The 27,088-nt window shown below is 43.6% G+C and overlaps 1 protein-coding gene and 1 long non-coding RNA gene across 3 annotated transcripts; one reads left to right on the top strand and one right to left on the bottom strand.

Moving 5' to 3' along the window:
• On the bottom strand, positions 1–11,841 carry LOC106581924 (uncharacterized). The gene is made up of 3 exons (XR_006761177.1): positions 11,566–11,841; positions 2,883–3,018; positions 1–2,450 (listed from the first exon to the last, which is right to left on the bottom strand). It is a non-coding gene; the product is annotated as an uncharacterized lncRNA (long non-coding RNA).
• Positions 10,888–27,088, top strand: LOC106581923 (NGFI-A-binding protein 1). Of its 2 annotated transcripts, XM_014164396.2 has the most exons (9): positions 10,888–11,178; positions 15,358–16,196; positions 16,521–16,654; positions 17,735–17,786; positions 19,935–20,054; positions 20,883–21,066; positions 24,283–24,369; positions 25,508–25,672; positions 25,878–27,088. In XM_014164396.2, exons 1-9 carry the CDS (start codon positions 11,154–11,156, stop codon positions 25,964–25,966), a joined length of 1,695 nt encoding a protein of 564 aa, XP_014019871.1. In that variant the 5' UTR covers positions 10,888–11,153; the 3' UTR covers positions 25,967–27,088. The 2 variants fall into 2 exon arrangements, with proteins under 2 accessions (XP_014019871.1, XP_014019873.1); XM_014164398.2 differs by lacking the exon at positions 24,283–24,369 and having other exon boundaries at positions 10,891–11,178; positions 25,878–27,087.

Genomic DNA, 27,088 nt, shown 5'->3' with positions numbered 1-27,088 from the left:
GTCACAATGGCCACTGGCCGCAAAAGGCATGCATTTTTTTATGGGGCATTACGGCCACACAAAGGGGATGCCGCTGGGAAATTCAAGTCAAGTGCTGTGCAAAAGTGAGGCCACTCTGTGCAAAAAACAAAGCAGAGTTCATGCCTTTAATGCAACTTTTTTCAAATCATCATTAAAGTTGCATCATGCAGCCTTACAATGTATTAAAAATTCAAACATATAGCCCAACGTTTGTAGAACAACTAAAGTTTGATGAATAACTCTAAATTAAGCATATAGGAATACCTATTTCTTTGTTAACCGCTCAACACAGTATGTGTGCACTCCCTCAAATCGTTTGGAGAAAATATCCTTTCTATTTTATTCATCTTTGTTCAATTGTATTCTTCATACTATTAAAGAATATAAAATAATGCCACGGAATTCTACGTAAATCTTGTCTGCTAAATTAATTAGTGTAGCCCACAGCCATATGGCATAGCCAGATGAGGACCTAACATAATGATAACTCAGAGTATGCTTTTCTGATCTGAAATAGACTACATTTTCTTCATATCATGTTTCTTTAGACCTGTCTAAAATAAATAATGGATTTATTGTGAAGGTGTAGGCTATATTACATGGAGTTATTGGACTTTTTAAAATGTAGATGTTCGAAAGGTCTGCATCAGTGTGTCGAAGCCAGGACATGCTAAATGTGTTTATGTTAATTAACGGTCTATTATCGTGAGAGCCCTATGTGCGTCACACAGACACACAGACAGACAGACAGACAGACAGACAGACAGACAGACAGACAGACAGACAGACAGACAGACAGACAGACAGACAGACAGACAGACAGACAGACAGACAGACAGACAGACAGACAGACAGACAGACAGACAGACAGACAGACAGACAGACAGACAGACAGACCACTCACACACAGGAAGTTAAACTGTTTACTTTGTGACATTTGCACATAGAACGTGTTGTCCCCACAGTCCTATCTAAGATTAAACTCTATGAACTGTAAAACTGTTTTACAACTATATAACTGATCAATAACAGAATATAACTGAACACTTGCACAAATAAACCACATTTGGATATACCAGTAAGTACAAAAACAGATTGGCAAGATTGGTCACTACATAAACATACAGGTTGGTTTTCCCAATTCTTCACACAATGATCTTGTACCACCTTTCCACTAAGGTAGTTAACCTCAGGACAAAGGACAATGGAAACTAATTTTCAGTTGAAACATTAACAAAGTGACCACCCTGCCTCTCTTTTGGAAAAAGCTGAAGGATGGGCTTGGAGAAATGTAACCACTCTCAAATTCATAGACCGAGCTATAGATGCAAGGACTGACCATGATATCACAATTATAGTTTTAACATAGTTAGTTTTTGAGGCAAAATAATGTTTGTTTACATTTACAATATTTATAAACCGAGTAAAACAAGCTTATATTTTCGGTTCTGATGTGGTGTGATAGTTGAACTAAGCTCATTCTAAGGCATTCAAAAGTTATATTCTTCAAGCATCAATGGGTAAATATGTAGTCCAAAAATGGACGTAGCAACTCTAAATTTCCCCTTTAAAGTGCAGTTCTTTCCCTGGTGGAAACTAGTATTCACCAGAGCAGATGAGAACCCTCTGACCCTGACTGAGCGGCTATGGGAAAGTAAGCTGGGAGAGCTGGGAATGACGCTTAGTTTGTTCCAAGTCCCCAGCACTCTTATCTTTGGATGCCAGACACCCCAACCCGCATGCAAACACACACACACAATACACACCCAGGCGCAAGGATCTGCCCACGCTTGCACATACATGCACTCGCAAAGACATTCACACCCTTCACTAAACACCCATGTGAACCAGTCATCTACCCACACACACATACATAACAACACTTCTGTGTACGTACATACCTGCCCACGCTTGCACACATTACACACATAAACTGAGACCTACACACTCCCACAGATGTGCTGCTTGCAAGCACAAAAATTCCCTACAATTCCGTCACATATATCACACTCATAGACATATGGTGCATATGCCCTCAGTCCCTTTTGCACCATGAACACAAACACAGACACAAACACGCAAGAACACACACACACACACACACACACACACACACACACACACACACACACACACACACACACACACACACACACACACACACACACACACACACACACACACACACACACACACACACACACACACACACAAAGCTCCAATGCCCGCTTTAAAACAAACTTAGTGTTTTCTCACTCAGTCACACCCAGTCACACACACTGCCGTTCACCTCCCACTCATTGACACATACACACACACAGACCCTGCCAGAGTGTGTAGGTGTGTGTGCGGGGGTTTTGTAATAAGGAAGGCGAGGAGGACTTGGCTGATGGGGAGACGGGTCAGTAGATTAACAGGGTCTCTGGCAGCTGGGATAGAGAGAGGGAGGGAGGGAGAGAGAGAGATGGAGGGAGAGAGAGATGGAGAGGGTGTGAGGCATGTCTACAAGCATGTGGGAGTATGAATGTGGATGTGTGTCTCTGTGTGCATATGTGTGAGTGACTGAGTGAGGGAGTGAGTAAGAGAGAGAGAGAGGCTTGTGGTTGTGTGTGCGTGTGCTTAAGATACATAGAGAGAGGCTTGACTTTGTGGTGTGTGGTTGTGTGTGTCTAAAAGGATGATAGAGAAGCCCAGCTCAGAGGTGTGTGTGTGTGTGTGTGTGTGTGTGTGTGTGTGTGTGTGTGTGTGTGTGTGTGTGTGTGTGTGTGTGTGTGTGTGTGTGTGTGTGTGTGTGTGTGTGTGTGTGTGTGTGTGTGTGTGTGTGTGTGTGTGTGTGTGTGTTTGAATGAGGCCCGGCTCACTTGTTTTGTTGCGTGGGTGTGTTCATCCCAGAGTCAGAGGCTGGCTGGCCCTGCCCAGGCCTTGAGGAGGAGGAGTTAGTGTAATTGGGGAAAGTTGCCGCTGCCCACCCAAGGCCAGAAATACTGCAGTACAGACCTAGGAGAGAGGAGAGGAAGAGCTGGAATGGTGGAAGCTGTTATAGACTATTGAAAAAAGAGCCAATTATCAAGCCACGTATAGCTGCATTTTGCATTCCATGTGTTAAATATCTACACTGAATGCTAGTACATAAACAAACATTGTTGTTTTTGTCTGGGAGAGAGAGAGAGAGAGAGAGAGAGAGAGAGAGAGAGAGAGAGAGAGAGAAAAAACTATGGGTAATTGCCAGGCCTGCCCAGCAGTCTGTCTGCCTGGGAGGCTGGGTCAGGGAGAGGTGAGCCAGAAGCGTGGGGGATGGCCGGGGCTGCAGTGTGGAGTGCATGGGCGTAGGGAGCGCAGGGTCTACCTGTCCCTGAGGAATAGCCATCGATACAGCCTGGCTGTTACTGCTCTCTACTGCACCAGGCATCACCTCTGGCTCTGGCTGTGTGCATACATGTTTTACTATACTTGTGAGTACCAGAAGTCCTCACAAGAATAGTAAATCAACAAAAAATCTGAGAAGTGAGGACATTTTGCAGGTCCTCACTTTTAAAAAGGCTACTTTAGGTTTAGGGGTTAGGTTTAGGGTTAGAATTAGGGTTAGGTGTGTGTGCGTGCGTTTCTCTCTCTCTCTCTCTACAAAGGTTTTGATATTATATGAATGTGTTAATTGACACTATTTTGACTTTCACGTAGGGCATTGAGGACAATCAAAGTGAAGCAAATACGTCCCAAACTGATCGTTATCCTTATTAACAGCTAAACCAGGAAGTAAAGAGAAGACATTTTTCCTTCCAGACACCAATTATCACATTCACACAGGTGAGAAAATGAGAGCATGCTGCAACTGCCTACAAGAAAGTTAAAATAACTCCTTGAGTTCTTATTGAAGTCTTATATTGTATTCTACGACAACAATGTTTTCTTGTGTAGGCTTAATTTCCCCCAATTGGTACCTAATTTCCACCTAGAGTTGATTAAAAGGAGACTTGTCATTTATATCATAGTGACACAGGAAGAAATAGATACAGACCAATTAAGACCATGGCTTGGTTCTTCTATCACGTTACCTTAATGACCCTTCTTCTTGTTGCTTTACAACACTGCATTCTACTATAGGTTAAAAGACTCCCACATCACTACACTACAGGGAATTTGCATTTCAAACGGTCTCCCCCTCAACTAACGCACCACCAAGCTTCATCCACTCTCCTCTTATACCTGGTAGTCTATTGTTCCAGTGAAGGAGGAAATAGGCCTCTGTGTTTAGCGTATTTTAGCTGCTTTCATCTGTGCCTCCTCTGCTGTTCATCTGATTACGTTTCATCTGAATGAGCTGTGGATGCATTTACCGAAATGGCTTTCATTCTCATGTGATTCACCGCAACAAAACACTGAAAGGCCCTTATCAAGACCAAACTTCACCTAAACCTTACGGCAAGACTTTCTAATGGAATACCTCCAGTAAGTACGCAACCTTATTAATTCATCCCTCTAAACCTGTATTACAGGCCAGACGTAAGGCCGTGTTAGCCCATTGAGCTAAAGTCTAGGCATTATGTCTTTAAACAAAACTGAGTTTGACTAATGACGATCACTGCCTAAACTAGAAAATAAATAATAGAAAATAAATAAAGACAGCTCAGTGTGTAGATAAAAGAGGAAAAGGGAAATAAAAACAGAGAACCTTAAATGATGACACCCTCATCCAATTGGCAGAAAATGGGATGAAAATTAGATTAAAAGCATAAATATGCGAATTCCTGTTCGCCGGTTGTAACGATACAAAAGACAGTGCACGCATGTGAAAGTGGATTATGGTCTACACTCTGTGGTGGAGGAGAATCAGAATCAGAACCGATGTGGCGTCGCAGACAGCATTCACACTGAATTTGCAGGTTTTTGCGTCAGCCCTGCTCAAACACATCATTCAGATAATCATGGCCCGTTAGATGATTAGTAGAATCAGGTTTTTTAAAGCAGGACTCCAGCCTGCAGACCCATAGCTCCTCAGGAGGAATGTTGGCCACCCCTGGTCTAGATTAGAGGGTCGCTGGTTCAAATCATGGCTGCCATACTAGTGTCAGAGAATGGAAATGCTAAATGTCACACTGTAGGTAAATGCATTGGTTACACTTTATATATATATATATATATATATATAGAGAGAGAGAGAGAGAGAGAGAGAGAGAGAGAGAGAGAGAGAGAGAGAGAGAGAGAGAGAGAGAGAGAGAGTCACCCACAACCAGTGGATTATATGACATTTAATTTTATTCTGTTACTGTGGCATAATGAGCTCCACTGTTGCTTTAACTCATATCTAATAAGGAACAGGATTTTTAGAGTTACATGAAGAGAGAAGACTGGAGGATTAAAAATGAATCAGAAATATGAATAAACCATTTAATAAGAAAGAACCTGGATGAGGAAGGATGAGGTTTCTAAAGTGAGTCCCTACTCTCTGTGATCTGGAATACTTGACTGTAATCTTTCTCTCTGTCTCTGTCTCTCTCTCTCCCTCTGTCTCGCTCTGTCTCTATCGCTCTCTTTCTCTCTCTCTCTTTCTCTCTCTCTCTCTCTCCCTGTCTCTCTCTCTCTCTCTCCCTGTCTCTCTCTCTCTCTCTCTCTCTCTCTCTCTCTCTCTCTCTCTCTCTCTCTCTCTCTCTCTCTCTGAATATGTCTCGATAAAATTGGGACTCCTTGCCAGTGCCGCATACCCAATGGCTACTTATGTCTCAGATCTGATGGTGTGCAAGTCTTCCAGAATTTTTTTTTACAATATTTTGTTTCACCGTTGGCCAGTTTTTCCTATTGTTGAAAGAAGAGCCACACGTTTGGCAGTGTGTGTGCGTTTTTTTGTTTCAAAGCTCTGCTCTGCATGTTTTTTTTTCAGGGATGAGAGAAACAAAGAGTTCCGTCATGTCTTCCCTAGGCTGTTAGCCGGAGCTGGCCTACTTCCTAAAAATAGCTTCTGATACCGAGGAAGATTAAGAGTTTTAAATGTACTTCCCGCTATCACTCTCTCTGTGTCTCTATTTCCCCCATCTAGTCACCCCTCTCTCTCTTTCCCCTCCTAAGTAAAATTGAACATTGAGAACCCTGTTTATGTTTCATCTCTAGCTGCTAAAGTCGGATAGAACCAAGGCTACTTCATTCAGATTTTTTGTGAATGTATTTGTATAATAAGACTCATATTCTAATGTCACACGTCCCAATGGCCGACAGATGATTCTGATATCAATGGACTGTGATGCAACAGGTTATGGATGTTGTTTCCTCTGACAGGATCCATTTGATCATCAATCAACATTGAGTCTGTCTGACTATCAGTGCTTGTCGGAAATAACGCCTCCTGTCCATGGGAAACGTTTCATGAGGTAAATAGGAGGGGAGAGAGAGACGGAGGGAGGGAGGGAGGGAGGGAGGGAGGGAGGGAGGGAGGGAGGGAGAGAGAGAGAGAGAAAGAAAGAAAGAGAGGGACAGAGAAGAAGAGAACTGAAGGGAGAGAGAGGGAATGAGAGGAAGAGAAGGAGGAGAAAAGATATGAAGGGAAAAGAGAGAGGGCGAGGTGGAGCCCATCCCTGGTGTCTGCTAGTAAAGTGTGTGTGTATGTGTGATGGAGGCTGATCCAGGGCCTGTGTGTGTGTGTGGTTGGAGAGGCTGCCTGCCTGCCTGCCTGCCTGCCAACTGAATCACTCAGCGTGGGAGTGTAAATATCCTCAAAGAGTAGTCTGTAGTCTCTGCTGCATGTGGGACCTCTCGCTCTGTCACTCTTTCTCCATCTCCCTCCTGTAGTTCATCTCTCTTCCTCCTCTCAGTCCCCCAGCACTAGTCCCTCTCCCCTGCACTTTCTCTCCCTCCACCTCTCTACCTTTATCTCTTTCTCCTATCTCTCTGTCTCTCTCTCTTTTTATCCATCTCCCCCTCAGTCTCCCTCCTGTTCACCTATCAGCACCAGTCCCTCTCCCCCTTTCTTTCTTTCTTTCTTTCTTTCTTTCTTTCTTTCTTTCTTTCTTTCTTTCTTTCTTTCTTTCTTTCTTTCTTTCTTTCTTTCTTTCTTTCTTTCTTTCTTTCTTTCTTTCTTTCTTTCTCCCTCCCTCCCTCCCTCCCTCCCTCCCTCCCTCCCTCCCTCCCTCCCTCCCTCCCTCCCTCCCTCCCTCTCCTCTCTCTCGCTCTCATTTATCTCTCCTTCCATCTCTCTTAGATCTCTCTCTCTCTCGTTCTGTGAAAAGAGCTCTGTCACTGGACATTGTTGATTTAGCAGAATGGTTTGGAGTTTAGTGTAAGTGTCCCCTGTATTTTTTGTCAGCATCTTGATGGCACTACTGTATACGTAGCCAAACACAATTTGTTCTCTGAATGCTGTTGTTTTGCTGTTGTTACTATTCTATTACAGTGGGATTGAGAAAAATAAGTGAAAGGTGGCAATGGAAAACACTTGAATTAGCCTGCAAAAATATGTAATAATAGAGTGAAGGTTGTCCACAAGACAATATACAGTACAGAATAGCCTACTAGCCAGTGGGGTTTAGGCTTATTCAGGGACGTCATGTACCCCAAAAATCTGAGGGGGCACAAAATATGTGAGGATGGCTGCGGGGTGGTTCCAAGGGGGGCTAGCAGTGGTGGGAAAAGTAACCAATTGTCATACTTGAGTAAAAGTAAATATCCCTTAATAGAAAATGACTCAAGTAAAAGTAAAAGTCACCCAGTAAAATTCTACTTAAGTAAAAGTCTAAAAGTATTTGCTTTAAAATATACTTAAGTATCAAAAGTAAATGTAATTACTAAAATATACTTAAGTATCAAAAGTAAAAGTAAAAGTAGAAATAATTTCATATTGCTTATATTAAGCAAACCAGAAGGCAACATTTTCTTGTTTTTTTCATTTACGGATAGCCAGATGCACACTCCAACATTCAGACATAATTTACAATGAAGCATGTGTGTTTAGTGAGTCTGCCAGATCAGAGGCAGTAGGGATGACCAGGGCTGTTCTGTTGTTCAGTGTGTGAATTGGACCATTTTCCTGTCCTGCTAAGCGTTCAAAATGTAACAAGTACTTTTGGGTGTCAAGGAAAATGTATGGAGTAAAAAGTACAATATTTTCACAAGGAATGTAGTGAAGTAGAAGTAAAAGTAGTCAAAAATATAAATAGTTAAGTAAAGTGCAGATACCCCCCCAAAAAATGCTTAAATAGCACTTTAGAGTATTTTTACTTAAGTACTTTACACCACTGGGAGCTTGGCCCCCCATCTGGAAGTTGGGGAATTTTGCATGTGAAACAGCTTTTTCCTGCAATTTAGAGACATAATTATTATGCTTGATTCTATGTAAAAAAAAAATGTCTGCATGTCTAAGCATACCTCTTGAGGTGTCTGTGTCCTGACTGGTTTATTTTTTTAGCAACTAAATATGCTTCTCTGCATCTCTGCTAAAATTTGGGTAAAAGATATAAAGGAATGTGAGTCTTATTCAGTCCATTTAGTTATTGCTTGCTTTTCTTAAGTCGACCAACCTTGCCAGCTACTCCAACATGATTGACAGCCTGAAATTGCTTCTTGGTAGCTAGGATATTGGGAACCTATCTGCACTAGCTAAAGCCAACTTCATAAAATTGCTAGGTGGCTAGTAGTAGGCTAGTAGGCCTACACTGTAATAAATTGCTGGAAATATACAGCAAATAATTTACATTTAGCTACTGTGATTTTACAGTAAAGCACTGAATTACCTGTTTTGCAGTACATTTAGAGCAGTGTACTGTGAATTATGGTGCGTTGTGGGAAAATGTTGTTGGTGGGGAAATAATCTCTGGCTCATTAATATATTTAGAGGCGTGCCTTGAAAGATGCTATAGTTTATTGTACCTGTTAGTGAGAATGCTGTACCAATGGAACTGATATTTGGTAGTAGTGCCTTAACAATTGAATGTGTGTAGGGACAGATGAGATTGGAAGTAATTCTTAAATCTTTACTGGTTGAGTGTCATGCCCTGTAATTATGGCCAGTTTGGAAGCTATGGTTTAGGCCTCTAGAAGTGTAAGTGATATAAAACACAGAATATTCATAAAAATGCTGCTCTCTACATATACCAAGCAGCCAACCTGCCTGTACAAATTATATGTAATTACAGTAAAATACCAACATTATGATTACAGTAGCATTTACTTTACAGTATAGTAGGCACATTTTACTGTATTGTTGCTCTGATGTTACACTAACTTGCAGGAAGCTGGTGGCAAGTTACTGTGAATATTATAGTAACATAAGAGTTTAGGTGGTTCTTGGTGCTTCAACAAACAAAGGAAAGGAGAGGTGCTCAACAACAATGACAAAAATCATGAGAATGGCTTACGAAGAAAAACTTCCCAAAGGACTAATTCCAGGTAAGAAAGAGTTGGAGCGCTCTACAAAAAAAGTCTGAGATGGATTTATTTACAGTAACGTAATTGGCACTAGCCAGAGATGGTTAAAGAAACATCAAAATACCAAATGCCTTGAACAATGTATCATTAACTACAACATTCCCAATAATGATTACAGAAATGTTTTACTTGATATTACTGTGATCTGTTTTGTTTTAAATCAACCTTAGTTTAATGCACTTACTGTACTGAGCTCATTAGAGTAATATCCAGCAATGTGCTTGGCAGGTGTTCATTTTTACATTTTGGTCATTTTGCAGATGCTCTTATTCAAAGTGACTTACAGTCACTGTGTTCAACTAAGTTAGATTAAAAAGATCACATCACAAGGAAAAAGATTATGTTACTGAGAATGTTGTTGAAGTTAAGTGGGCTACTTGCAAGTTTATTTTTGTATTAGAAAACCACATCTCTAGCTTTATCTCTCTCTCCTGGCTCTCTGTCTCTTTATCCATCCCCCTCAGTCTCCCTCCCGTTTACCTATCCTCTCAGCACCAGTCCCTCTCCCCATTGCTCTCTTTCTCCCTTCCGCTTCTCTCTCGCTCTCTCATTTCTCTCTCCTTCCTACTCTCTTAGATCTCTCTCTCTTGTTCTGTGAAAAGAGCTCTGTCACTGGACATTGTCGATTTATCAGAATGGTTTGGAGTTTAGTGTAAGTGTCCCCTGTATTTTTTGGTCAGCATCTTGATGGCACTACTGTATACGTAGCCAAACACAATTTGTTCTCTGAATGCTGTTATTTTGCTGTTGTTACTATTCTAGGTAGCCTAGTGGTTAGAGCGTTGGGCCAGTAACCGAAAGGTTGCTAGATTGAATCCCCAAGCTGACAAGGTAAAAATCTGTAGTTCTGCCCCTGAACAAGGCAGTTAACCTACTGTTCCTATGCTGTCATTGTAAATAAGAATTTGTTCTTAACTGACCTGTCTAGTTAAATAAATAAAAATACCGTGGGACTGAGAAAGATAAGTGAAAGGTGGCAATGGAAAACATTTCAATAGCCTGCAAAAATATTTGATAATAGAGTGAAGGTTGTCCATAAGACATCTGCAAGACTGTGCTTCCAATAATGCACTGTACATTCTAGAAATAATGCATGTTTCTCTAGTCAGGTGTTACAGTGTAATGCTGTCAATTTGTGTTTCAATAAAGGTCCTGTAAATCTACATACATTTACTGGCTACTGTGCAGCCAGTATTTTACTGTAAATGTATAGTAACTTACTGGCTACTGTGGTGCCAGTAATTTACTGTAAAAAATTCCTGGAAATATTTTACAGTGTAGAGAGAAATGTAACAATGTACTTTATTTATTTCTTTATTTTTACGGCGTGTGCCCCTGTGCCCACTATGAGCATGACGCCTCTGGGCCTATTTTCAGTACAACTGGCTTTTTAAAAAGCAACTGAAGCCTGTGTGTGGTGACGCGCCAGTATCTCCCTCCCTTCCCTGCTTACCGCGGTCGCTGCCTGGTGTGACATGATGCTTGGTATTCCATGCAGCAGCCTCCCACGCCCCGCAGCCACCCACGCCAGGATCTGCGTCACGCAGCCGCGTGGGAGTGAGAGAGAAATGTAGCAAGAGAGGAGCAACCAACTCGGAACAGTAGGGGAGTAGGGATAAACCAACACTTAGCAGGTCCTTTATACTAAACTTCTATTACCCATACTCGTTTGGCTTCTCACCGTGAGGGGAGAATTGAAGAGCAAGAAAGGAACGAAAGGTTGGATGAGCGGTGCGAAGAGTTCTGCAGGTACGCGCCCGCGGTGGCCGCTTTCTTTCAATTTCTAGCAGGGAGCAAATGTAAGACGCGTCCATAGATTGACTAGACATTATGCTAAAGACAGACAACTTTAGATTGGACTTTAATGGCCTAAATAATTGTGTGGGCATGGGACAGCATTACGGATAATATAAAGAAGAGAGATAGGCTAGGACACTTGTTTATAATAGCCTATTTATGAATGTTATTGATGAAGAGAGTGCACATCCTACTGTAACTAAGCCTCATTCATTCTGTTGGCACAACATTACGACGTTTTGTATGACTTTTATATGCGGAACGTGGAGTTTTGCACTGTGCGCTGAGCTACACTGGCAGACAGTAGAAACAGGATGTTTATTTATTTTTTTTACTCACGGAGTGGGAGACGCAAACCCGTTTATTCCCGGGCGCGGGGACGGCGGCGGTGGGAGTCTATCCGCAGCTGTGTAAAGAAAGCATCTGCTTGCTCCCTCCCTTGCTTCTGTCGTTTTCCCACAGTTACTTAAATAACGTATGCTTTCCTGGTGGATTTTAAGCCTAGTTGGCATTGAGTACGTGACTGAGAACTTCTTTGGTGCATAGGCCTGCTTGGTTCAGTGCTTTCCAATAAGGAAGTGAGTTATGCTAACCTGGGAAGGCAATTGTAAAGCATGCTTTCTCATGATATCAGGGATGATAGTCATCAGATTTAAATTAATTTGAGATGACATGATCATTTCAAACAGCGAGAGCAGGGCTTGAACCAATGACTCTGCAGTTACAGGGCCAGTGCAGAAGCTTACCTCCCCTGTGCCATAAAGGTTAGGACATCTTGGCAGAGACATAAACCTCACCTAACAGGGGCCCCAAATAGGAGGAACACATTTCCTGGGAGAAACTGAGGGATTATCCCACCACTGTCACCTTTGTAGTGTTCTGGCAAAGGGTTTTCCTCTGATTTTCAGTTTTACTTTTTGCATAGTCTACAACTACCCTTTTTTTTTTAGACCGTGATTCATACTACTGTTAGTTATTTGGATATTTTAAAGGTTTTCTAGTCAGAAGTAAGGGTACCCAAACACCAGATAGAACATCTAATAAATGCTTCATAATAGAACATAAGACATTGACAGAATTTGTCCACAGATAATGAGCATGGCACCCAGTTTCTTGGAAAATCACTATTTTCGTGTCTCTGAACCAGATTAAGTAGATGATATAGGGTATGTTTATAAAGTGATTGTACATTTCTAGATAGGCTTTATTTAGTGTATTTTAATTCCATGACTAATATTGCACGACTCAGGAGGTGCAGAAGAGGTGGATCTAAGAGATTTGAAAGTCTATGTTTGAAATAAAATATGTCACCAATTACTTTTCCAAAAATATATATTTTTTATTAAGAAAACGCATTTGTCAGATCTTTTACTAAATGATGGTGCTCCAAACGCGCGCAAATTCCCATAGGAACACAGCCATTTTAAAAGCGCAGGGCTTGTGCAACGTGCCATGGCTTCATTTTTCCTCTTACAGGAATGATGGTCATATACATATGAGGAGAAAGCTGAAGTCGCTACCTACTGTATCCATTGATGTAAATATATCCTCTGTCTGATTTCCAGTTCGTCCACTAGAAAGCAGTAGGAGCTCACATGACGTCTCTTGGCCTCTTGAAACCAGTTGTGTCTGGTTTGGGTAGTGAGTCACTGTGCCAAAATGGCTGAACTGATTTTGAAGCCTGACATCTTAAAATGACCCTAGCAATTAAAAATAAATAAGACAAGACAGGTGAGGAAACTTAACGCTTATCTTCCCATTCACTTTTCCTATTGTAAACGAGTGAGATAGATCATGGAGCATGTGGAGGACGCATAGAAGTTCATGTGGATGGAGAAGGAAATGCATTGCTTTACACTGACCATCAGCCGGTACCCTTTCCATGCATACTACAGGGCCCCAAACAACCACTCAGAGTTTAACAGGTTAATATGTCATTTGAGAGCACTTTCCCAGAAACTGCTGTGCAGAGGCAATGGCCAGAAGCCCTCCAATGTTATCACACGTTTGGTGAGGGCTCTGATGAGGTTGTGTATCCTAAATGGGTTTCAACAGCCACCCCTATAAAGTCCAGCTTCTGTGTTAAATATTCAGCTCGAGTACAGCACGACCTAACTGTCTCTGCAGCACTGACAGATTGACCTTTTCTCTCCTGCGGATGATTCTTTACAGAACACGGTGGTTTTTTTGAGAAAGTTAGAGGTAGTCGATGCCATGTGCTGTTTCTGAGAATAGCCAAAACACTGGATGCTTAGAGGGGTTTTGGGAGAGGAGCAACTGCTTTCGACCTCTGATATTAAGGCGGACATGTGACTCAATCAACAATATCACAATGGGGCTTGAAAGTTGATAACTAAACAGACAAATTAATTGATTTCATATCGTCTATGTAGCATGGCGAAGGCACCAGTTATACTGTAAGTGTCGAGTAGAACACATAGCAGTACAGCAAGCTGTCCTTCCACCACGCAACTGGAAATGTAAATTGCATCGCATATTGGTTAGGTCTGATCTTTCGTCTTTATTGCAGGGCCAGAGAGGGTGAACAAGAAGCCATTTATCACTGTCCACAAACATCTAGTCCACATGAAACAAGTGACTGTTCACCTGTGCCCGTTTCAGTGTTCTGTTTCAAATTCAGCTTCTAAGGAAAGACAGAAAAAAAAATTATGTTATTGTAAACAACAGCGTCTATCTTGTGTGTCTTTGTTCCGTAGTGTGCTCGGTTAAGGTGTGTGTGGTGTGGGTAGGTGTGAGGCATGCTCCATCAGGGGGAAAAGGGGTAAAAAGGAAGCCCCTTTCGGCACGTGTTTGTCTGCATAAGGCTGACTCGCAGACAGGGAGAAGAAGAGATACAGAGTGGGGAAGAGAGTAGATGTGTTTGGAAAACAGACTGTCTGCAGCCAGGTGAGATGCTGACGTTACGTTTGTGCTGCACTCATCCTCTAGCCTTCACATCCTGCCCACTGGGCAAAACTGGTTGAATCAGTGTTGTTTCCACATAATTTCACCCGAAAAAAAATCAACGTGATGATGTTGAATCAACGTGGAAAACTGATTGGATTTGCAAAAAGTAAATCAACTGAAGGGAATTTGATATTTTTCTCACCCAAATTTTAAACTACATCCAATGGCATGGGGACATTTTGTTGTTGATTTCACATTAGTTGACAACTCAACCAAATGTAAATCAATACTAGATGGTGAACTGATGTCTGTGCCCAGTGGGTGTCCACTTTTGTAATCGAGTTATCAACAGACTCCATTAAGTACTGGGACTCAGTGTCACAGTCATGATCAGTTGATGAGGGGAAAAACACTGGCTACTGGATGTAACTAGCAATAATATAGCCGCCAAACAAACATTATATGGCTGGTCCAAGGGATAGAGCTAATTAGAACTGCACATCGGGATAGGCAGAAGTGTGTGTGTGTATGTGTGTGTGTATGTGTGTGTGTGTGTGTGTGTGTGTGTGTGTGTGTGTGTGTGTGTGTGTGTGTGTGTGTGTGTGTGTGTGTGTGTGTGTGTGTGTGCGTGTGTGCGTGCGTGCGTGCGTGCGTGCATGGAGGGCATAGCTTAAGTGGAGGGTGAGTCAAATCTAAATGGGCCTCTGTGCTAGCCAGCAACCTGCCCTGTATCCCGCTGTCACCTTTGCTCCATTTCACTCCCCTCACTGGCTGTGTTAGGTAGCTATAAACTATACTGGGAGTGGGGGAAGAATGCACACACACACGCACAGTGGTTGACTCCATGCTGAGAGAGAGAGAGAGAGACCACCTACGTGTGCTGCAGAGGTGGCGTCTGGTATGTGACTCTCCCTCGTCTCCAGGAGTGTGGCAGGCTGGTCTCTCCTTAAACTGTGTTCAGATCTGCCTGTCTGACTAATAATGCACCATTATCACAGCTTCACACTCTTTATTCTGCTAATCTAGCTCCACTACTTTATACCTCACACCCGGGAAGGCTAATCTACAGTACTTATTGGTTAGGCTGTAGTAGTATGTGTTTTTTATATTTTTGCTTTGGTGGAATATTCATAGATTATTTATGATTTATTTATTGTTCAAGGTTTCCGATCTGAGCTGTGCTTTGTTTCTCTGGAGGTTGATTTGCCTGTGTGTTTCGGTCAGGGATGGCGGCGGCGTTGCCCAGGACCCTGGGGGAGCTCCAGCTCTACAGGATCCTCCAGAGGGCCAACCTGCTGTCCTACTACGAGGCCTTCATCCAGCAGGGCGGCGACGACGTGCAGCAGCTGTGTGAGGCGGCCGAGGAGGAGTTCCTGGAGATCATGGCCCTGGTGGGCATGGCCAGCAAGCCCCTGCATGTAAGGAGGCTACAGAAGGCCCTGCGAGACTGGGTCACCAACCCGGCCCTGTTCAACCAGCCCCTGGCCTCTCTCCCTGTCTGCAGCATCCCTGTCTACAAGCTAGAAGCTAACGGTAATGCTAACGCTAGCACACATGTCAAAGTGCCCAAACTTCAGGCGTCGGCGTGTGTGGGGGAGCCCAGGAGAAGCGAGGCGTCGGCGTCAGTGGTGGGGGGCGAGGGAGGAGGGGGTTCGGCCTCAGGGTCTCCACTGCAGAGGGGCAGCGAGCCCCGCTTCTGGGCCTCCTTGTCCTCCCACGGTGGGGGAGGGGGACCGGAGAGCGAGCGCAGCCTGTCCCCAGCGGAGTTGACCCTGGGTCTGGCTTCCCCCTCGTCCCCCCGCGGCGAGGAGGTACTAGATGCCGCAGCGTTGAGGTCGGTGGTGGAGTGTGTGGAGCGGCTGGCCCAGGCGCTGCCCCGGAGCGACCCGGCCGACGTGAAGGAGGGGCTGAGGGGCAACAAGAAGCTGGCCAAGATGATCTGCCACATCCTGGACATGGACGAGGACGACCCGAGGAGGGCGGAGGAGATACGCAAGTACAGCGCCATCTACGGACGCTTCGACTCCAAGAGGAAGGACGGCAAGCACCTTACGCTGCACGAGGTAGAGGGGAAAGAGGGTGTGTGTTTATGGCTATCGCTGTGCAAGGAGTAGACCATTTTCAGATGTTTGTTCGTTGCTATTCTGCTTTAGATACTTTTGACCACATGCTTTCAAGCGATTGAGAAAACCTGCTTTATAACTGCATATGACCGTATCCCTGTACCTCCACTCTCTTCTTCTCTCCCTCCTCTCCTCTTCCTTCTCCTTCTCTTCCCCTCTTCCCCTCTTCTCTCTCTCTCTCTCTCTCTCTCTCTCTCTCTCTCTCTCTCTCTCTCTCTCTCTCTCTCTCTCTCTCTCTCTCTCTCTCTCTCTCTGTGTGTCTAGCTGACAGTGAATGAGGCAGCAGCTCAGTTGTGTATGAAGGAGGTGTCCCTGCTGACCAGGAGAGATGAGCTGTTTGGTCTGGCTAGACAGGTCTCCCGGGAGGTCACCTACAAATACACCTACAGGACCAGCAAGTGAGAACAGCTACCACACACACACACACACACACACACACACACACACACACACACACACACACACACACACACACACACACACACACACACACACACACACACACACACACGCACGCACGCACATCTTGAGGATGAATGGTAATACTTTAATGTGACTGGGTGAATGCCTTCTCATGAATGGTTGATGAACAAAGTTGAAGTAAAAAATGTCACCCGATTTATTGAGTATCAGATATGGTGCTCCATCCTCCTAGTTGCCAGAGGGGAAGTGTGTTTGCGTATGTATTTCTGTGTGTGTGTGTATGTGCTTGCTACTAACCTCTCACTGCTTCTAGATGACAGGTTTAATCTGACATGCAGGTGCTTCCTGGCTGGCAACCACAAAGATGGAAAATTCCACCCAGCGCCACGTGTCTCTCTCACTTGTTCTTGTAATGATGATGTTGCATGTTGATTCATAAATCATTCTTTACACACGACAGACGTTGTCCCCACTTCCAACCTCCCTTTGGCGTACTTGACGTAACCTTAATGTGGTTGCTTTTGTGAAGTAGGCCAAGCCTAAGAAATGGGCATGTTTGTATATTGCAATCTGTGTACTGCTTTGAAATATAAGTTGTTGTCCTAAAGAACTTTGTTTGAAATGGGTTAATTTAAGCTTAGTATGTTTTTCAAGAGAGAGGAATGTTGATACATGATCAGATGGATCATTGGTGTTGCACCAGAGGTTAAAGGGAAATGAATAAACATTTGACAATGTTTTACAGGAGTTTCCATATTTAAAATGATTTTCTTGAGGCATTACAGATCAAGAAACGGTTATCCTGTACACTATTAAGAGGTTATGCCCTTTGAAATGTTCATCTTGTGAATTCTCTCTCTCTCTCTCTCTCTCTCTCTCTCTCTCTCTCTCTCTCTCTCTCTCTCTCTCCCTTTGTCTCTACCTCTGTCTTGTTCTCTCTCTCTCTCTCTCTCCCTCTGTCTTGTTCTCTCTCTCTCTGTCTCTCGCCCTCTCTCTCTCTTTCTCTCTCTCCCTGTTTGTCTCTCTCTCTCTCGCTATCTCTTTCTCTCCTGTAGGTCCCGATGTGGTGATAGAGATGAGATTTCTCCCAAGAGGATTAAAACAGAGGTGAGCCCATCTCTTTCTCACCGCATGATCCAATGACCACGGAGCTTTCCACAGAGTTTGACTTTATATAAGTTAAAGCTCACTCCTATATCCCCAGTTTCCTAACACCTGTGTGCTTTTAGATTCGAAAGGGTAAATCCCTTAACAATCCCGGATTCCCACAGACCGATAGTGCATGGTTCTGGATGGGTGTGTCCAGTGCCTTTTGTTTGCATAGCTGCCTGTCAGCCAGCTTGGCCGTGTATATGGGGCTCGGCGGACAGGGGGCGTGTCCCTCAAGACTACTGGGTGTCATAATGTAGGGGAAAGATCAAAGTTCACCGGAATAAAAACTTCCTCTGTCGAATCAGGTCACCTCCTCCTCCACGCCTTACGTAACGCCCTGAGGACCCACAGTGAGAGATTGACTGACACACCTCGCTGCGTCCACTCCTTGTCTTTTGAAGTGCGTTGGATACCGTGTAGTAGAGGGCTTTGTCTGTCAGTGTGTCAATGCTTCTTTAGTTCCGTTCCTCATAGTGTAGTGCAGGTGTTGAGTAAAGAGTTCCCCCAGAAACTCCTCTGAGTTGTTTTGAGTTGTTAAGTAAAGAGTGTCTTTGTGTAGGGAACTGTTGTGAGCTGAGCTTATGGCAGCTGTCCATTCATCTCTCTCCAGTGGTATGTTTGATGACGGTCCAAATCTCTGATGTGAGTGAGCTTCCCCTACGCCTCCACAGACCAGGGGTGGGCCAGGGTGAGACTAGCTAGCAGGCCCACGCCCCCCATCACCTTCCCCCCTGTTTCTCAGTCCTCCGGGGCAGTCACATACCAGACAATGGTAGAGCATATACAGTTATTTGTTTGAATGAATGAATGGGTGGAAGTGGATTGTTTTCATCGAAAATATATTTTCTGGAATATTTTGGAGACTGCTGAAGATATTTGCTACAGATGTAGGATCTTAATTTGATCACTCTTTTGTTTCTGCAAATATTCCTGCACAGCAGGCAATGTAAACGTATAGTGTATTCAAGGTTAAAAAGGCTTCTAAAGTTTGAAATTTCCATATTAAAATGCCCTAATAAATTAATTATAATCCACATTATATTATATTATAAAACATTTCCTGTTGCAGGATTATTTTCCTGCTGTATGACACACCTTTTCAGTTTTTTGTGGCACTTTTCTCTTACTAAAGGCGAATTATTCTCACAACCTGGTTGTTTTCTTTTAACTACATGTTACTGTGTGTCCTTGAGATGAAGTTTTACATATTTATCTCCACAAAGGACTTAACTGGAGTTAACCATGGAGAGTTAGAAAATGAATCCCCACCCACTCTTCTGCCCTACCCCCATCTCAAACACACACACACACACACACACACACACACACACACACACACACACACACACACACACACACACACACACACACACACACACACACACTACTGCCACCCTCCCATTAAGAGCCAGCCACACGCCCACATTGACAACACAAAAGCCCAAATGAGCTCAGTCACGCCTACCCATAGTCCTGAGGTTTACATGACATCACCGCATGGGCGCGCTCGGAACCACCCACCCCCATGCACTTTCGCAGTTGGGTTGTCCGCACACACGATACTCATATGCTCTTTGTCGATCTGTCTCTCCCTCTCTTTCACATACACACACTCTGACTCCACACCTTTTGTGGGTGCTTTGAAGGCGTGATAAATCATAAGGTGTGGCGGTAGGATGAGCTCAGATTTACGTCACTTGTAGACATGTGTTAACCTTCCCCCTACATCCTCCACAAACCCTGTACAGAGAGGACGGACAGCCCTCTCAACCCAACCCAATCTGGCAACCCAATGTCTCCTTATTCAGACTACAATTTCAGCTTCAGAATCCCATAAACAGATCTAAGGGTAGACATGCTGAAAATATAACAGTTATTTTTCACAGGAGATAAGTGTGACAAGCATCCTCTGGTGAGACTGGGTGACATTATTTCAGCTAGACGGCATCATGAGTGGAGTATAAAAGGAGAGAAAATCTGAATGGGACCATGGTCTGATAGTGGTCTCTCTCTCTCTCTCTCTCTCTCTCTCTCTCTCTCTCTCTCTCTCTCTCTCTCTCTCTCTCTCTCTCTCTCTCTCTCTCTCTCTCTCTCTCGTATCAGGAGGGCTTCTTTGACCTCCAGGAGGCCCTGCAGGCCATCCACATGAGACAAGAGACCCTGAGGGAGCAGCTGGCCACAGCCAAGTCTAAAGGAGAGGAGACCACAGGACGCAACATCCAGGTGACTACAACTGACTGTCTGAGGGATGGCTGGACAGACTGACGGACAAACAGACATAAAGACTGGCTGACCGACTGTATGGCTTGCTGTCTGACTGACAGACTGACTGACTGGCTAGTTGACGTTCAATCTGCTGGTGGTGCATAGGCTGGGTAATACCAATTAGAAGAAATGTGAGAAAGCGAAGATTCACCACTGCATATAATCAGCAGAGTTATTGACAAGCTATTTTGTTTTATAATACAGTTTGGATCCTCGTTTCTCATTTCTAATTGAGGAAAAAACGGAGTAAGTAAAGCAGTAGCACGTCCATGCCCTCTTTGTCTGTTATGACATCATCACCAATACCCACCTAATTATCCCTCTTCAAATTGCAGGCTTATTTTCTGTTGTTTTGGAGAAACAGACAAGACAGTGTAGATGCAGGAAATGGCTGACAGATTTTTTATTTAACTAGGCAAGTCAGTTAAGAACAAATTCTTATTTACAATGATGGCCTACCGGGGAACAGTGGGTTAACTGCCTTGTTCAGGGGCAGAACGACAGATTTGTACCTTATCAGCTCAGGGATTCAATCAAGCAACATTTTGGTTACTGTCCCAACGCTCTAACCACTAGGCTACCTACCACCCCAAAAGATACATGTAAACAACGAGTATCTAGACTAGAGAAGGAATTTAAGATTGTGCTGCCCTTTTAGATGGTCTTTGATAGAACTTCAGGCTCAGTTGTTTGTGTGTTATGTGTTTTCTAATGTGTGTGGATGTGTGTGTAACATTAGACATTTATCTTTAACTGATTATATGCATCTTTGTGTGTGTGTTGTAGCTGCAGCTGGAGCATCTGCTGGCCAGGCAGATGGAGATCCTCCACGAGGCCAAGGCCCAGGACAGACTTCAGACCCTGGAGTGGAGGGTTCCTATGGGGGGCTTCAAATTCAGACACAGCACAGACCCAGAGCACCGCCACCATACCAACGGAGGCTCCACTGATAACACCAGTCTACAACCAGGTCAGACATTAGACATTTACAGTTGAAGTCGGAGGTTTACATACACCTTAGCCAAATAAATTTAAACTCAGTTTTACACAATTCCTGACATTTAAACCTAGTAAAAATTCCCTGTCTTAGGTTAGTTAGGATCACCACTTTATTTTAAGAATGTGAAATGTCAGAATAATAGTAGAGAGAATGATTTATTTCAGCTTTTATTTCTTTCATCACATTCCCAGTGGGTCAGAAGTTTACATACACTCAATTAGTATTTGGTAGCATTGCCTTTAAATTGTTTAACTTAGGTCAAATGTTTCGGGTAGCCTTCCACAAGCTTCCCACAATAAGTTGGGTGAATTTTGGCCCATTCCTCCTGACAGAGCTGAGTCAGGTTTGTAGGCCTCCTTGCTCGCACACGCTTTTTCAGTTCTGCCCACAAATTTTCTATAGGATTCAGATCAGGGCTTTGTGATGGCCACTCCAATACCTTGCCTTTGTTGTCCTTGAGCCATTTTGCCACAAATTTGGAAGAATGCTTGGGGTCATTGTCCATTTGGAAGACCCATTTGCGACCAAGCTTTAACTTCCTTACTGATGTCTTGAGATGTTGCTTCAATATATCCACATAATTTTCCTCCTCATGATGCCATCTTTTTGTGAAGTGCACCAGTCCCTTCTGCAGCAAAGCACCCCCACAACATGACGCTGCCACCCCCGTGCTTCACGGTTGGGATGGTGTTCTTCGGCTTGCAAGCCTCCCCCTTTTCCCCCCAAACATAATGATGGTCATTATGGCCAAACAGTTCTATATTTGTTTCATCAGACCAGAGGACATTTCTCCAAAAAGTATGATCTTTGTCCCCATGTGCAGTTAGTTGCAAACCGTAGTCTGGCTTTTTTTTGGCGGTTTTGGAGCAGTGGCTTCTTCCTTGCAGAGCGGCCTTTCAGGTTATGTCTATATAGGACTAGTTTTACTGTGGATATAGATACTTTTGTACCCGTTTCCTCCAGCATCTTCACAAGGTCCTTTGCTGTTGTTCTGGGATTGATTTTGCACCAAAGTACGTTAATCTGTAGGAGACAGAACACGTCTCCTTCCTGAGCAGTATGATGGCTGCGTGGTCCCATGGTATTTATACTATTGTTTGTACAGATGAATGTGGTACCTTCAGGCGTTTGAAAATTGCTCCCAAGGATGAACCAGACTTGTGGAGGTCTACAATTTTTTTCCTGAGTTCTTGGCTGATTTCTTTTGATTTTCCCATTTTCCCACTGAGTTTGAAGGAAGGCCTTGAAATATATCCACAGGTACACCTCCAATTGACTCAAATGATGTCAATTAGCCTATCAGAAGCTTCTAAAGCCATCACATCATTTTCTGGAATTTTCCAAGTTGTTTTAAAGGCACAGTCAACTAAGTGTATGTAAACTTCAGACCCACTGGAATTGTAATACAGTGAATGATAAGTGAAATAATCTGTCTGTAAACAATTGTTGTAAAAATGACTTGTGTCATGCACAAAGTAAATGTCCTAACCGACTTGCCAAAACTAGTTTGTTAACAAGAAATTTGTGGAGTGGTTGAAAAACAAGTTTTAATGACTCCAACCTAAGTGTATGTAAACCTCCGACTTCAACTCTATGTTTGGAAGTGTATATTACACCGGCAGAACGAAAACATAAGTTTAGCCATAGGGGTTGAAATTATACTGAACAAAAATATAAATGCAACATGTAAAGTGAAAGTGTTGGTCCCATGTTTCATGCGCTGAAATAAAAGATCCCAGAAATTTTCCATACACACAAAAAGCTTATTTCTCTCAAATGTTTTGCACAAATTTGTTTACATCCCTGTTAGTGAGCATTTCTCCTTTGCCAAGACAATCCATCCACCTGACAGGTGTGGCATATCAAGAAGTTGATTAAACAGCATGATCTTTCCACCGGTGACCCTTGTGGCGGGGACACTGACAGGCCACTCTAAAATGTGCAGGAATGTCCACCAGAACTGTTGCCAAAGAATTTATGGTTAATTTCTCTACCATAAGCCGTTGTTTTGGAGAATTTGGCAGTACGTCCATCCGGCCTCACAACCGCAGACCACGTGTAACAACGCCAGCCCAGGACCTCAACATCCGGCCTCCACACCTGCGGGATCGTCTGAGACCAGCCACCCGGACAGCTGATTAAACTGTGGTTTTGCACAACCGAAGAATTTCTGCACAAACTGTCAGAAACCGTTTCAGGGAAGCTCATCTGCGTGCTTGTCATCCTCACCAGGGTCTTGACCTGACTGCAATTCGGCATTGTAACAGACTTCAGTGGGCAAATGCTCACCTTCGATAGCCGCTGGCGAAGTGTGCTCTTCATGGATGAATCCCGGTTTGAACAGTTGTCAGACAGCGTATATGGCGTTGTGTGAGAGAGCGGTTTACTGATGTCAACAGTGCCCCATGGTGGTGGTGGGGTTATGGAATGAGCAGGCATAAGCTACATTCAACGAGCACAATTGTATTTTATTGATGGCAATTTGAATGCGCAGCGATACCGTGACAAGATCCTGAGGCCCGTTGTCGTGCCATTCATCTGCCGCCATCACCTCATGTTACAGCATGATAATGCACGGGTTCATGTCGCAAGGATCTGTACACAATTCCTGGAAGCTCAAAATGTCCCAGTTCTTCCATGGCCTGCATACTCACCAGCCATGTAGATTTGACCTAGATAGTTTGGGTGTATCTATTGATATGTAGGCTACGTGTGCCATTTTCAAATGTCTGTAGTTCTAGCCTTGAGCTGTTCTTGTCTATTAATGTTCTGTGTTGTCATGTTTCATGTTGTGTGGACCCCAGGAAGAGTAGCTGCTGCTTTCGCAGCAAATACTGTAGCAAGATCAAGGGTGTGGGGTTTCCACGTCACCAGGCTCAATAACAAAACAGGTACCAGTAGCACAAATCGAATGCAAAACGGAAGTTTATTAGGGATTTTGGTACACGGGGAAAGAAGCAGGAATTCACCAGTCACCTCACAGTCCACAAGCCGTTCTCTTTGTCCATTCCGTGCTCCAGGGGTAATCCTCACACTCGGGTCCTCATCTAACCTGGTCCGGTACACAGCAGGAGGGGTGGGGGTAGTCCAACGGTCCAGGTCACAATGGGCAATCACACAGGTTTTGATCTCATTTCTCTCGCTCTTCATACCTCTCTTGTCTCTCACCTCTGCCCCTTTGTGCAGGCTGCTTCATCCTTTATCCCCAAGCGCTCCCTGGCTTAATGACCCACAGCCTTTCCTCGTTGGGGCAGGAAGTCCATATTAGGCTTGGTGGGTGGATCCAGCTACCTGCAAGATCTCTCTCCTCAATTACCACTCCCCTCACCTCTCCCTGCCGGCTGCCACAATACCAATACCAAATATGAACTGTAACTCAGTAAAGTCTTTGAAATTGTTGCATGTTGCGTTTATATTTTTGTTCAGTGTAATCAAGTGTTGAAGTTAAGTTTAGGAACAAGGGTTAGGTTAAGGTTCAGTTTAGGTGTAGTTTCAATGACATTTAGGAAAGGAAAATGCATAAAAGTTAACATTGGTTAAGCGTACCACCATCCGACACAATTATTTTTGTGCTGGTTAAATATTTTGCCTTTATGTTTCGTTTCTCAGGCAAATGTTCATTTCTTCCATTCATTTGTTAGCTGTTTGTGGAGATTTTGGGGAGTTTCAGGAAGAATCCACGTGTGTGTATAGTTCTCAGATAGGGAAAAATGTACTTACATAACCATAAATGCTATGAGTTGCTTTAAGCTTGCTTTGAGTACCATAGGCTGATATTGTATTGATCTGAAGCCCTCTTAAGAGTGCGTGGTGAACACAGAGGATAGAGGGTGACACCTTTCACACCCACAACCTCACACAGTCAACAGCATGACACTGCCGTATTAATACTGCTTATTCTCTTTCCCTTCATGCACACTCACACGCACAGACATACACACTGAAACACACGCACAGACATACACACTGAAACACAGGCATAGGCACACACAGGCACACACTCACACCAGTGGAGGCTGATGAAGCGAGGATGGCTCATACACACACATACACACACGCACACACACACACGTACACAGCATGAGTTATCTTCCTTTGTGCTCTACCTCTGGCTGATCTAATGGGTCTTCATTGACAGCATTGACAGCAATGTGGCGTGACTAACACCTTTTTATTTTATACACAGTACACACACCGCTCTTTCATTTAACAGCCTCTATTCATTACAGAGCGAGACATAGATAATGGTATTTTCTACAGAACAGACACAAATCATTATTTTGAATAACGCTGTTTTAATGGCTTTTTATGAGTTGAATTGAGTGTTAGAATAAAATGGAATAGATAAGTACTGTATTGTCATTCTGTTTTTATAAAATGTTTGGCCTTACCTAGCTGTGTGTTCCTGCAGGGGAGAGGCCACTGAACCTGCGTGTGGCGGGTCAAAGGTCAGATGGAGACATACCCCTGGGGAAACAGCTAGCCAATGAGCTGAAGAGGCATCACAGCAATGGGGAGGGAAAGACCCCGGCGACGAGTCACCATGGCAATGTCGAGGGCAAAACTTTGGCCACAGGTCTGCACCTAGAGATTCTCTATTGTAGTTAATTCACAATGAATCATTTGATATGGAATCAGCTCAAAGATTCCATCACATTTAACCTTCATTCTGAATCATTTGACACTGAATCAGCTGGTTAATTCTCTGTCATAGTTCACTCATGCTGAATCATCTGATAATAATCCAACTCCTCCTATTTGTTTTCTCTTTCTCATTCCAGAAAATGGGAACGGGGCCGACTTCTCTCAAGGGGCTCTCAACCTTTCTGACAAGAAGACCATCAAATCAGAGCCAGAGGATTCCAGATAGCACCTCTTCTCCTCCTACTCCTCCTCCTTCCTCATCCCTCTCTCATAACATAGTCGTCGTCGGTCAATACTAAAAAAGCACAGCTGCAGTAGAGCCTTAACAACCAATGTTGCCTCAAGTAAAGGGATTTTACTTTTTGTTTATTTTTTGCCAAAGCACCTAGAGAGCCTTTATTTCTTTCCTTGTAGAAGCCCAGTTTTTTGTGTTTTCACTGACTGTGCTGATTCCCCCACCCCTCTCTCCTTTCTTACTATCAAGACTGATGGCGAGTGGTCTGTAGATGTCGTTTTTGTACATACATAATTCTGACTCTGAAAAGCGTTTGTCATTAATGTTATTTAAATATGTGCTGTGTATAATAAGGAAACATATTTCTGGTGGACTATAGGATATCAGTTATGTCCAGATTGGGAAGATGGATGTCCCAGTTGTTACGAGGACAGGTTTAGCTCTGGTTTGTTAAGAGTGTATGAGGACAACACCAGAATATCCTGGTAGTATTCCCTTTCACTTCGAGTCAACCAGGATTTGGCTCAGAAAAGTCTTATTTAATTTGACAATGTGGTCCGATTTGATCAAAGCACTAACAATAGGGTGTGCAGGTCATTCGGGAAGTATTCAGACCCCTTGACTTTTTCCACATTTTGTTACATTGCAGCCTTATTCTAAAATGGATTAAGTAAGAAAATGTCCCTCATCAATCTACACACTATACCCCGTAATGACAAAGTGAAAACAGGTTTTTAGAAATGTTTGCCATTGTATATGAAAAAGCAAAACAGAAAAAGCTTAGTTACATAGGTATTCAGACCCTTTGCTGTGAGACTCAAAATTGAACTCAGATGCATCCTTTTTCCAGCGATCCTCCTTGAGATGTTTCTACAACTTGATTGGAGTCCACCTGTGGTAAATTGAATTGATTGGACATGATTTGGAAAGGCACACACATGTCTATATAAGGTCCCACAGTTGACAGTGCATGTCAGAGCCATGAGGTCGAAAGAACCTGCTCAAGAGCGCTCAGGACCTCAGACTGGGGCGAAGGTTCACCTTCCAACAGGACAACGACCCTATGCATACAGCCAAGACAACGCAGGGTTGGCTTCGGGACAAGTCTCTGAA

Source organism: Salmo salar, chromosome ssa21 (genome assembly GCF_905237065.1).
Source record: "Salmo salar chromosome ssa21, Ssal_v3.1, whole genome shotgun sequence".
Lineage (NCBI taxonomy): Eukaryota > Metazoa > Chordata > Actinopteri > Salmoniformes > Salmonidae > Salmo > Salmo salar.
This window is presented reverse-complemented; position numbering and strand designations above follow the sequence as displayed.

Bases quoted from the DNA above. Each gene is read 5' to 3' on its own strand.
- LOC106581923 (XM_014164396.2), top strand. From the start codon at position 11,154: ATGAGCGGTGCGAAGAGTTCTGCAG. The intron at 11,179-15,357 runs GTACGCGCCCGC...TGTTTCGGTCAG, and splicing joins CGGTGCGAAGAGTTCTGCAG to GGATGGCGGCGGCGTTGCCC. The intron at 25,673-25,877 runs GTCTGCACCTAG...TTCTCATTCCAG, and splicing joins GGGCAAAACTTTGGCCACAG to AAAATGGGAACGGGGCCGAC.